This window comes from Corvus moneduloides, chromosome 8 (assembly GCF_009650955.1).
Source record: "Corvus moneduloides isolate bCorMon1 chromosome 8, bCorMon1.pri, whole genome shotgun sequence".
NCBI classification, from domain to species: domain Eukaryota; kingdom Metazoa; phylum Chordata; class Aves; order Passeriformes; family Corvidae; genus Corvus; species Corvus moneduloides.
This window is the reverse complement of record NC_045483.1, coordinates 5,057,094-5,069,978: the sequence shown is the minus strand read 5'-3', so window position 1 is coordinate 5,069,978 and position 12,885 is coordinate 5,057,094. Positions and strand designations below refer to the sequence as shown.

At 40.7% G+C, this 12,885-nt stretch overlaps 1 protein-coding gene across 4 annotated transcripts in view; it reads left to right on the top strand.

Annotated features, from left to right (window-relative positions):
- Positions 1–747: 747 nt before the first annotated feature.
- WDR11 (WD repeat domain 11) overlaps positions 748–12,885 on the top strand; it is a 35,146-nt gene continuing 23,008 nt past the window's right edge. The window contains exons 1-10 of one of the 4 annotated variants that reach the window (XM_032116259.1): positions 748–928; positions 1,939–2,050; positions 5,410–5,563; positions 6,777–6,950; positions 7,995–8,181; positions 8,650–8,815; positions 9,065–9,179; positions 10,102–10,297; positions 11,365–11,465; positions 11,939–12,112. In XM_032116259.1, the coding sequence (XP_031972150.1) occupies positions 843–928; positions 1,939–2,050; positions 5,410–5,563; positions 6,777–6,950; positions 7,995–8,181; positions 8,650–8,815; positions 9,065–9,179; positions 10,102–10,297; positions 11,365–11,465; positions 11,939–12,112 (1,465 nt within the window). In that variant the 5' untranslated portion in view covers positions 748–842. Of the gene's footprint in view, positions 929–1,938; positions 2,051–5,409; positions 5,564–6,776; positions 6,951–7,994; positions 8,182–8,649; positions 8,816–9,064; positions 9,180–10,101; positions 10,298–11,361; positions 11,466–11,935; positions 12,113–12,885 lie in introns of all 4 variants that reach the window. The other 3 variants (XM_032116258.1, XM_032116257.1, XM_032116255.1) reach the window with 3 other exon arrangements.

The following is a 12,885-nucleotide window of genomic DNA, read 5'->3' as shown; positions in this document are numbered from 1 at the left end:
TCCCTGGAGCTGGACTCTCACATCCCACGGGTCCTTTCCCCTTCCAGCCATGGATGTACAACCAACACGGCAGCACCGTGTCCCTGGCCATGGGTGGCAGCTCTGGGGGGTCTCTTCTGTGTCCCTTCTGTGTCCAGTCCTGGGCCTCTCAGTGCAAGCCACGGAGCTGCTGAGACGGTCCAGCAGGGCCACAAAGATGATGAGGGGTCCGGAGCATCTCTCTGATGAGGAGAGACTGGGGGAGTGTTTGAGCTAGAGAAGACTGAGAGCGGATCTCATCGATGCACACAAATTATCTCTAAGGTGTGTCAGAGCATGGTGCCAGACTCTTCAGTGGTGCCCAGCGACAAGACGAACAGCAACGGCCACAAACTAAAACACAAGTTCCACCTCAACATGAGGAGGAACTTCCTCACACGGAGGGCGGCAGAGCTCTGGAACAGGTGCCCGGGGAGGGTGTGGAGTCTCCCTGTCTGGAGACATTCCAAACCCACCTGGACGCGTTCCTGCGCCACCTGCGCCGGGTGACCCTGCCTTGGATGATCTCCAGAGGTCCCTTCCAACTCGAACGATTCCGAGATCCGGAAGGGCCACGTCCGGCCCCAGACACCCGCACGGCCCGGCCGGGGCGGGCCGGGGCAGGGCAGGGCAGGGCAGGGCAGGGCGGCGGAACTGCCGTTCCCGGGCCGCGGGGCCCCGGCCGAGCTGCGAGCGGCGGCGGCGCTGAGGCGGCGCTTCCTGCGGGGCGGTGCCGGCAGGGCCGCGGCGCTCGGCAGCGGCTGCCGGGGCTGGGGCCGCCCCGCCGGGCTGCGCTCTGGGCTCCTTTGCCTGCTGGCCTCGCTATGCAGCGTTTCACCGTCAACATCAAGCTGCCGGCGCGGACCCTGACGGGCGCCCTCAGCGCGCCCAACCGGGGCGCGGCGGATTGGTGAGGGCCGGGCCGCGGGCGGGCGTGGGGTCCCGGGTCCCCCCGCGGCTCCTTGGCCGCAGCCGCGGGTCGGGCTTGGCTCTGCCCCGGCGTTGCCTCCGCCTGCGAGGCCACGCTGGTGCCGGGGCGTCCAGGGAGCCCCCGTGCAGCGTCGGGAATCGGGGGCTGGGGTAGTGATGGATCCATCCCCTGGAGCGGCCGGCGCAGCGCAGGCACGGAGCCCATGGAGCTGCTGCTGTCCAGCTCTGGGCAGGGGCAAAGCCGTGCCCAGGGATAAGCGTGGCCCAGTCCCTCCCGGCAGTGACACGTGGGTTCCCATTGAAGCAGAATAGGTCGAGATTAGGTATCAGGAAGAAATTCTTCCCTGTGAGGGTGCTGAGGCCCTGGCACAGGGTGCCCAGAGAAGCTGTGGCTGCCCCATCCCTGGAAGTGTCCAAGGCCAGGCTGGACGGGGCTTGGAGCAACCTGGGATAGTGGAAGGTGTCGCTGCCCATGGGAGGGGGTGGCACTGGATGGGCTTTAAGGACCCTTCCGTCCCAAACCATTCTGTGATACTGTTGTCATCTTATCCTGAAGTCAGACATGCCTCAGCAGATTTTCCCTGTTACTGTAATGATTGTTAACATGCTCCTTTTTTGTCTGTAAATAAGTAAATAAATAGTTTAAAAATACGCAATTAATTATATAATTGCAAATATATTTCTTACCTGTGTTCGTACATGTAAAATTTGGGAATGCTCTTCATGAATTCCTATGTGATGTTTTAAACTTAGAGAGGAAGACTTTTAGAGATGGACACGAAGAGGTGCTTTGTGGTGGCTTAGGGTTTCAGCAGACAGTGCAATATTATTTTATAATGCTTTTATGTTACTAAACAGTATTTATCATCTGATAAACATCAATTATGGTTTCTAGTAGCATGCATTCAACTTACCAAAAAAACTCCTCATTCCTGATGTGAAGAGCTTTTGTTCCATTTTACTTGTTGATGATGCTCTGTGCTCTTCCAGGGGCTGGCAAGGTTTGATTGCATATGGATGCCATTCCCTCGTGCTGGTAGTGGATGCCAATTCTGCTCAGACTTTGCAGGTTTTGGAAAGACACAAAGCCAGTGTTGTCAAGGTGAGATGTGTCTGGTTTAAGGTATATTGGTTCTGGTGCAGATGTTATCGTTCTAAATCACTGTAAATACTTGACATGATGTTCCATGTGATTTTCACATGAAATGTGATGTAAAATACCCATATTTTAGGTGATCTCTTTTGCAGCTAGGTCAAACCATATGTGCTGAAATTCGAGCTGAGGTTGATGGTATGTCTTTCTAGAAAATGTAGATATAGAATATAAAATATAGACTATCTAGAAACATTTGTTAGTGTTACAGAACATAGATCCATTTCTAGGAGAGCTGATAACATGAGAGGATTTCAAATGAGCATTACAAAATACCAAATGGAGCTCTTCGCTGCTGCCCTTTCTGATCCTCCCTGTTGTGGGAAGTGCACCATTTGTCTAGAAAGCTACTTTTAAGCTTTTTAAAATTTTTTTACCTATCGAAAAGGAACAATAGCAGACAAAGCTGAACATTTATTTTAGTGATATAAAATGGTTAAAATTTTAGTTTAAGCGTAGGCTGCCTTTGCTTTCCTTTGAAGGTCCTTGACTTTAAATTGCAGAGTTTGACTTTGGGTGGAGTGTGGAACAGGATGTATTTCTTTGATTCATCATTTCTTTGATTGTGGACAATGACAGATTCACTTAAGGTTTAGAGGATTGTTTGCCTGGCAGATGTGTTTGATGGTCCTTGGCACAAGTGCTGTATTTATTAGAAGGCAGTCAATAATTTATGAAGAATAATAGGGTCATAGGGGGATTTTGGTGGGATTTTTTTATAGCAAAAGAAAAAGGTTCATTGTGCATTCTGCTTTAACATTTTCACTTAGCTTAGATAACAAATTGTAGCAAAATTTGATACTATTCCATGCAGTGATAGCATTTTAATGAGCTTTGGTTACATTTGCTAGCTTTGAGAAGTTACATTATTTCAATAGGAAAAGAAGTGCTGAAGTCCAATAATTTATAATACAATTTTTCAAAGCCACTACCTGAAGCTTTATGAACAGAAGTAGACTGTAAGACAATGGCTAATTTATGAGGTGAAAGAATGTGAAGAAATTCCCTTCTACTTTAAGAAATAGGCGTTATATAAGAAATGATTATGAGTCCATGATGATTGCAGATACCTTTACATCTCTAAGAAATTTTCTTCAATTCCTAAATTGGTTTTTTTTATGAGTTTATAAAAGCTAAGAGCATAAATAAGCTGGAGTGGCTGTGTAAGTCTGACTTAAACTCCTTGTAGTAGAGGCTCACCCCAGCAAGCTCAGTCCATGGGGATCTTCTCCCAAAAAACCTGTGCTTCAGTTCTGAAAAATTCCAAAGTACTCTACATCTGTTATGAAGAAAACAAAGAAAAAAGCAATTGTTTCATGATCCTTTTGCAGTCCATTTTGCTATTTTCCTTTAAATACATCGTGTCTTTTGGCTGTCATAACTGTGTTTGGGATAGATAATAGCTTAACTGGAAATGGATCCATGTTAGTTGTCCATCTGTCCAAAAGGCGTTTGTGGGAGGATGATTACTTTGTATGACATGGATTGTATCCGATTTTACCTGTACAAAGAGTATTGAAAGCATGCTTTTACAGAAGAAAATCTAATTATGAGAGAAGTTTTTTCATCTATCACAAGAATGAGAGGATTGAAGTTATGCTTGTGTCCTTTTTGATGCATTAGTAAACAGTGATAATAAGGCCTTATAAATGAGGTGGTATGGATTGTGGAAATTAAAGAAAGTCACCTCTGGTTCCTGTTTCTGATGCTGCTGTATTTTGAAGTCAGGGTAGACAGTGACTAATACTGTTAGAAAATAATTTCTTTTATCAGAAGGTCAAGTCCTGTGTGGGGACCTTGTTGGAGCAGTGTGACTGCAGAGAGGAAAGAGGTTCATGGTGTGGAAGCATCACATGGGCTCTTCTGGTCAGGGCTGGTCATGTAAAGGTCTCCTTTTTGTTCTGAACTTGGTGACAACTCCTCCTTTGAGAAAGGATGTTTTCCAGACTTGGAATTTGCTTTGAAGTAATATATATTTAACTGAGAAATAAGTAGCTTTGTAGGTTTTTACAATTACAGTTATACATGCAGATATCCTCAGGGGTAGTTCTTTCTTGAACAGCAGGGAAGCAGGAATTGCAAAAATGAAATTTATAGGTAGAGGAGAGTCTCTCAAGAATTCTTTGTGATTCTGGTAGAAACATACTTTGAGTTTATAGCTAGAGCTAGAGATTGTGTGCTGTGCACGTGTCACATTTGTGTAATTGATTCAGCTGGTTTGTGAGATACATCCTGCTCACACCTCTGAGAGGGGCAGCACAAAGGTGCCTGCAGGGCTCTGAATGCTGCTGTAAATCTGTTTCATGGAGCAAAGTTAGTGGTGCCTAATGATAATCCTATCTCAGTTTTTAAATGTCATGTTTTCAGGATCTACAGAAAGTCTTGCGTTTGCCTCACCTTTTCTGTGTCAGGCAGTGACAGCACATGGGTAGCTGGCTAGGGTGGAATTTTTGTAGCAGGAGAAGTCCCATTAGCTTAGCAATAATGTTTCTTTATTCTGTCAGTGTCTGCAGTCTCTTCTGGGGCAGAAGTTCACCTTAAAAGCAGATAGCAAAACAGCTCCATGTGGGACTGATAAGGTAGAAGTCAATGTTATCCGTCCCCTTGTAATCCGGGGGGAGTTGTAGACTGAGTGTTTCAGATTTCAAGACACAGATTTCTCATAAGTATTGCCAATTTACAAGCCTGTGCAGTTTGAAATCCCAAAGTGGAAAGTGGTACCTGGAAATCAGTGGTGGCAACGTGCTGAAAATAACCAAAAAGTTACCAAATGTCAGCAATACCTTATTTTGTTATTTAGTTATGAGCCAACACATAGATGAAAGACTAACCTTCCTTCCTCACCAGTACCACAATATATTTGCTAGATTCAGAAAATTACACGTTTTAGGATGTGTATAAAAATGGAATGATAATTTTTCAGCTTTCATTTGTTTGGAAGTCAGTGGGTTTTGGTTTGTGGCGGCCCACAGAACCTTAAACACTGCCATTTAGTTTCCTCTAAATATTTGAGTAAATTCTTTACATACATGGTGTGTATGTTTGGATTGTTGTAGTTACCTTCAGGAACGAGAACTGTTGATTTATGTAATTTGAGAATATCAGCCATGCAGTCATGCAGCACAGTGGTGACCTACCTTAAATTTACACAACTGATGGTAGCTTAAAGGTATGTTACAGGTGCTGTTGGCTTTAACTATTACCATGCTTTTTTATTGAGTTCATTATTTATCTATCTGAAGAACATGAAGTGTGGTGTCTGTGTTATAGATTTGTCTCCTTTAACCAATTCCCATCTGTATTTTCAGGTTAAATGGGCTAAGGAAAATTACCACCACAATATTGGCTCTCCATATTCCTTACGTTTGGCTTCTGCTGATGCCACAGGAAAAATAATTGTGTGGGATGTGGCAACAGGAACTGCTCGCTGTGAAATACAGGAACATTCAAAGCCCATTCAAGGTAATGATAGTGCCTGATGTTTATATAGGACTTATTTTATGGAGCATTGTGTACAAATCCATCACCTGCCTTTTATAAACTGTGCTCAGTTCTGACAGGGAGTTTTCCTGTTGGGATTACCAGCCTTCTGTATGTTTGCTTGTTCGTTTTATGAGTAAATGTAAGATTTACTGTCCCCCAGAGGAATGCTGTGAGATTTAATTCATTATGGTGATGTTTTCCAAGATCTTGTGCAAAAAGGTAGAATGTATTTTTATGAATGTTATTGACTGAAATAATAACATTTATTATGTCAAATACATCTTCGTGCCTTTCAGTTGGGGTTGGGGTTTTTTGAGCATTTCAGCTATTTTAAAAATTTGTGATGATGCTTATGTCATACCTGGTGGGTTTTTTAACCTATTATATGAAAGTCCTCTTATGAAATTAGGGTGGGTTTTTTTGTTATTTTTCTGTTTTATAAATCCTGTGAAAGAAAATGCAATATTTTAAGTCTGATACTGGGCCACTGAAAATTTCTTTATTGGCCACACTTCCTTTTGTAAGCTTTTTTACTTTGTTCTTGCATTATAAATTGGGTTTTATTTGCTCCTGACACCAATTCACTGAACGTTTAAAGGAGTTCTGACCATGACAATTGAAGATTTCTACAGTTTCTCAGGCCAAATGAAATCTCACATTTTCTGTGAAACTAGGGAAAGCTCTTACCAGCTCTGAATGAGCTGAATTGGTAAAACAGAATAACAGCTGAGGAAGGAAGAGGGGGGGTTTTTTTTGACATCTTAATACCTATGAACTGTAGAAATATGTGAGCTGGTGAGGTCATGTAGTGACTGGTAGGAGGTGCCCTGGGGAGCCTTCATCCACTGCCTGCCTGTTTTCTCCAGCACTGCCCTGTCAGCATGGACAGAGCTCTGTACAGCTCCTTGCAAGGAACTGAGGGGTCTCTCTGTTCTTACTGACAGAAAACTTAGTCTTCAATGTCCATTTATCCTGAATATTTAAATGATGCCCAGCTGGGATGATTGTACCCCTTCCAACTGATCCTGTTCTTTAAGCACTCTACTTGCATTTTTGAGTGTCACACTCAGTTTCATTTTGCTCTTGAGCTTAAGACTGATTAAAAGGATTTAGAATGGAGAAGACGTTTATTTCCAGGTCCAATACTGATACCATCCCAAATAATAAATTTGTTCCCTGTTTCCTTTGACAGACATGCAGTGGCTGTGGAATCAAGATGCTTCCAGAGATTTACTGCTTGCAGTTCACCCACCTAACTATATTGTACTGTGGAATGCAGACACAGGCACCAAACTTTGGAAGAAGAGTTATGCTGAAAATATCCTGTCTTTTTCATTTGACCCCTTTGATCCCTCACATTTAGCTTGTAAGTTAATATGTATAAAACAGTGGGGTCTAGATATGTGTGACCAGGAAAATCGTTAAACTAGAATGTAAATGTTGAAATTAAAAGAAATGGATTAGAGACAATAATGTCAGAAATGCCAATAAGAAGTCTGAAAGCAAAGACAGGGAGCCTTTGGCCAGTGTGGAATCTTATTTCAGAGGATGCTGTTGTGTGGCAAGGGGAAAAGCAGGCATGAGTGGAGAAGTTAGAGATCTGAAAAGAAATGTTTGAGACTTTACAAAAGGGAGTGTGAAGTGTGTAGAGAGGGAGCTGGAGAAAGCCAAGTATAGAGAGCCCTGTGAAATGTAAAAGGATGGGTGCTGAGGGAGAAGGCAGTGAGATAAGTAGACCAAGAATAAACGTTATTTTCAACAGAAAGGATTTTAGAGGACTCAGTGTGAGATCAGTACCAGAAGCAATTCAGATGTCAAGGGGGATGTAGTACAGATTTATTAATTTTAGCAGAAAGAAGCTGAGAGAAATAAGAGAGTCACCGTTTTATTCTTGAGTTTAGCTTCACCACTTCTGATCTGTAATGAGACTGTGCAGTTGCCAGCCTTTGTAGTCGGGGGATTTTCTTTTCTGCCATACCATTCAACCTTCTATAAACACTTTAGCTGAGCTTTATGCTGCAACATAAATAATGTGAATTAATGATTATTTGAGCCATGCTCTGCATAAGAACAAAATATGGTGATACAGTCTATGTGTATTCTGCCTTCTATTTGCATTGTGAATCTTAAAAACAGTGGATGAGAGAGAACAACTCTTTCTGCCAGTAACACAGTAGTTTTTAATATAAACTTAATTTTGAAAAGTTGAGTTTTGTGGCTATTAATTGATTGTAATGGACCATCTGCTGCTCTTTCAGTTGGAAAGTGCTGGTTGTCTAGAATTACAAGTTTTCTATCTGATACAGTATTACCGAAGTTATTAGCATTTCTCCTCATCAAAATGCCATTAAAATGGAATGCCATAATCAAATTTCAGACTGAATTGTGCTATTTTTCTTTCTTGGTCCAGTGCTCACTAGTGAAGGAATTGTGTTCATCTCTGACTTCTCCCCTTCCAAAGCTCCAGCCAGCTCAGGGAAGAAAGTTTACATCTCTAGTCCGCATTCCAGTCCTTCTCACAACAAGCTGGCTGCTGCTACAGGGGCCAAAAAGGCCCTTGATAAAGTAAAAATCCTAATCAGTAATGAAAAACCAAGGTAGGTTGCAAATACTTCTTCTCAGATAATGCTTTGTATACGTGTATATTTTATCAATGTACTTAGGTTAAAGCCTGTAAGGTAATAAGCACAACAGTGTACAAATTGGAGTAAGCACTGTGTCTGAGGGTAATTTCCCATGAATGCCAGTAAATGTCAGGGCAGCCAGCACTGTTCCCAAGTGAATTGCATTGGATTTGAGATGTGCAAGAATTACACTTGTTCTATTTGAATGAAGTGCAATTTTTAAAATTACTCTATAATCTTATTTAGACAAAAGTCAACAGAATGTGTTTTTGGAAGGCGGTGATGCTCTGACAGATAAATGGAAATCTGCAATTGCCTTGTTATCAAAATAGGGGTTACTTGAAAAAATGCAATTGCAGGAAAAATGAAACTGTTAATTTTATTTTGAACTTGCTCTGTTTGTTGACACCAGCTGATAAAAGTTCATGTCTGATTTTCCAGTGCTGAATCTGTAACACTCAACGACTGTCTTCAGTTGTCATATTTGCCTTCCAAAAGAAACTACATGCTCTTACTGTATCCCAGGGAAATTCTGATCCTTGACTTGGAAGTGAATCAGACAGTGGGTGTGATTGCAATTGAAAGGACAGGGGTGCCTTTCATACAGGTAAGGAAGATTTGATTGGGTTTTATCCTTGTAACAGCAAACAATTCAATCAAAACCTTTCAATTTTTCAATTTAATTGACTTCCTTAGTCACAAACCCTGTAGCTGAAGAAATTAATGGAAGTGTTGCCTTAATGGTAGCATTTTTAATGGTTTGCTTAAACTTCAGGAGTTGTAGGTTCCCTTGCAAGTGTCCTTTGCAAAGGGTAGGATTTTGAGTATGCAATCTAACAGACATCTCTTTGCCCAGGTAATCCCTTGTTTTCAGAGGGATGGGTTATTTTGCCTACATGAAAATGGTTGTATCACATTAAGGGTTCGCAGATCCAACTGCAGCATCACTGCAACTCCAAATGAGGAGCCAGGTGAGTTTTGTGTCAAAAATGTCCAGAAATGAATTTTGATGCATTTTAATTAATAATTTAACATCAATAATGACCATCATGCCCCACGCAGGATGATGAATTACAGCCATTCTAGCGTTTTGTCTCTTATATATTGAGTTTAAATTGAAATTTATGCTACATTTTCCCTAAACAGTTTTTGACTTCTCTGATATTAAGTGCAAAATAGTTTCTATTAATATCCTGAAAATACTTCTATCACTACATAATACTTGAGTTATTAAGTAGCTTAACAGTACCATATACAAGAATGTTTTAAGTAAAATATGATTATGGCCTTCTTTTTATCTTTAAGAAAAAACATTTTTCAGACAAACACAAGATTTTGGAAGTCATTTGGTCAATTGGAAAAATGTATTTTAGAGCTAAGATATGGGCTTAAATTTAGATTAAATCTGAATTATTAAACTTTTGTCTCATGAAATGTTACTAAGAATGGTCTTTTAAATCTAATGGTGGAGACTGGAAAAAAGGGAAAACAGTGATTTTTGTTTGTTTATTTTGGTTTGGGCAGTTTGCTAATTTCTAGTGAGCTACATTACTGGTTTCCAGGTTTACCAATGAACCTGGAGTTTCAGATTGTGGAGAGCAGGTGCATATTCTTCCCAGCTATGAAACAGGGTTTTTTTTAGGTTTTACAAGATTCATATGGAATAATATAGTACAAAGACAAAGTTACATTTTGGAGAGCTTTCCAGAGCCGTTTTGTGTACAGCAAGATCAAGAGTGTGTAGTTTTTGATTGCTTTTCCTAATGGTTGCACAGGAAGCACATGGATTTCAATCTAAGAGCTCAGTTTTCTTCAAATTTACCTTTGTTGATTGATCTCATTACGTATTTTTCACCCTAATTTTTTGTCCTCTGGGGGATGTTGATGTTACAGATCCAGACCCAGTTCAGGAGCTGGTTTATGATTTAAGAAGTCAGTGTGATGCCATCAGGGTGACCAAAACAGTTCGACCCTTCAGCATGGTGTGCTGCCCAGTGAATGAGAATTCTGCAGCGCTCATAGTCAGTGATGGCAGGGTGATGATCTGGGAATTAAAATCCTGCATTTCTGGCAGAAATGTGCGGAACAGGTAATGGGATTTCCTTTTCTTACCAAAGCTGCTTTTTTTTACAAGTGGTGTTCAGTATTTCATTGTATTTTAAAGTCAACGGTGATCCTTCTGTGTGTGGAAGTGTTTCAAGTACTGTACATGTGTGTGGGTGAAGGAAGAGGAGCAAATTATGTCACCCAGATAGATCAGTTCCCTTTCTTTGAGGAAGTGCAGGAACTATATTTACTCTTTTCACTTTAAAAGGCAGTTCCATCCTGACTGTCTGGACTAAGAAAACAAAAGACAGAATGACTGTTCACATTATTTTGGGGGAGCATTTTCCTCTCATTTGGCTTTCTTCAGACCATACAATTTTCCTTAGGAATGGATCCCTCACTTTCTGTCATACGTAAGGACCAAATGAGTCTGTAAAGAACTATGCTTTTAGTAGGGGAATGGCTTTCTGCTGCATTTGTGTGAATTTGACACTGAGCAGTATGAAGCTGCACAGCAGGTGACTGGAATAGGGTGGTATAAACAATGTTTTGATACACAGAGCCTTTAAAATTTTACATTTTGAGCAGTCTCTCAAAATACTGTGTGAAGTAATACAGTGCCTTGAACATTCATTGTATTAAGGTTGTTCTGCTGCAATAACCCTTTAAAGTACCATGGAATAAAATAAATAACTTACTGCCATAAAAGAAACAGAATTATTTTAAATGTCAGTAGTACCAGATTTTCAACATAGATCCTTTTGTTCCTCATCAGAGATTTAGTGTTTTTATTCTTGCTGTTCTCAAAAATACTGCTAGATGGATTCCTTGTGCTGCATATCCAGGAAAGCTACTCTAGAATCCATATGTTCTTGGGTTTTACTTCTTCTATTCTTAAGAGTCATTTCTAAAACATTGATCTTTGTCATGATTATATAACCAGGAAAAATGTAATACTGTAAGAGCCAAGTAGGTCTGCTCTTTGCTCATGACACAGAGCTGCCCCAGCCCAGCAGGACGTGGCTGCCAAGGCTGCAGGGGCTGTTTGAGTCCCTTGGAGATGGAGATTGTCCTTGTATGAGGAACTTGTTTCCATTTCTTTTGCAGCAGTTCAAGTGCATCACCTCTGTACTCCCCAGTCTCCTTCTGTGGAATCCCTGTAGGAGCATTCCAAAATAAACTTCCAGACCTCTCATTAGACAACATGATTGGTAAGAATTTCTTTCATTGATACTACTGCTACTAATTTCTCATGGTTTTGAATCATTGTACATCTTACTTTTCTTAAGAACTTAAGAATTATTTTCTAATGGTAAGTCTGAAATAAAAAGAATTCCTGTTTGCTAAAGAAATTATCAAATGAATGCTCTTGAGGATTTTATGTTGAGGACTAGTGTTCCAAGTTCATTTTCTTTGAGGAAAAATAGTGTTTTAAAATGGAATCTGGCCAAAACACTTTGATTTTTTGATCCTAATCTTAGAAGCCGATGTATCTGACACATGCCATCTTTGTGAAATCTAGATGGCAACCATTTTTCCAAAAAGTTTCATCATACAAAGCTCAAGAGGAACAAATGTGCCTTCTGCATTTGTAGCTTTTTATTATATAAATTCCTGTCTGAAAACTTTCCATAACATCTCCAGTTATAATTTCTTACTAACAAGAGCTTTCATTTTTAAGCAGGGCAAGGTGCAAGCGCTGGAGAAGAGTTAAGGAATTCATTTCTGCAGGAAGTGCACCTCAAATTCCTGCTGACAGGACTTCTGTCAGGGCTGCCTCTGCCTCCGTTCGCCATCCGCATGTGCCCGCCCCTCACAACCAAAAACATCAAACAGTATGAGCCCATCCTTGCTGTTGGTGAGTGCCTTGAAAACAATATATTCAATATTAAATGCAAATATAGTTGCTAATAAAATTAAAATCTATTTGTTGATCCTGTGTAACTTATTGCAGATGGTGATCCTTGTATTGGTTTGCTTCTTTGATAGTCTTTGGGTTCTTTTTTCCTGCCTTGGGTTTAAGCAATGCTACCTGAAAGATGCTGTATATAGTAAGTTTGTATTTATCCTGTCATTTACTGTGATATTGGTCTGTTGATACACTCAGCATTTTACATGTTGCTTTCACTTCATTCTGAATGTCAGGAAATACTGACTTCTGCAGCCCTGCATTCCTGGAATAAGTAAACGAACTTTACAGAGAATTTATTTTTGCTCTGATGCGAGTTTCTAAAATTACACTCGCAGCACGTTATTTTTCCTGGATGAATCTATTCTGTCTTACCACAAATGTACTTAAAGTCATCTAGATATTAAAAGAGTTGCCAGTGAGCACCTGATTTATTAACTCGAAGTTCTCCCTATTTAAACCTAATTTTTTGGCATCCTCTTTCAGAGTTGTGCTCTAAACCGTAGGCAGTCTATCATGGTGTGATGTAATGCTGCTAAAATGTAACCTGCGGTTTTCCATGAGCTGTAACTGTTAAAACAGGTGAAATAAAAAGATTAGGGAGCAAATAGGTTCCCTATTTGCAAAGGGATTTGCAGCAAGGTCTTTGCAAATTTAACATACCTGAATGGCTCTTTAGGTATCCATTGTTGTATTTCATAAAGTTGATATGAATATAAAGA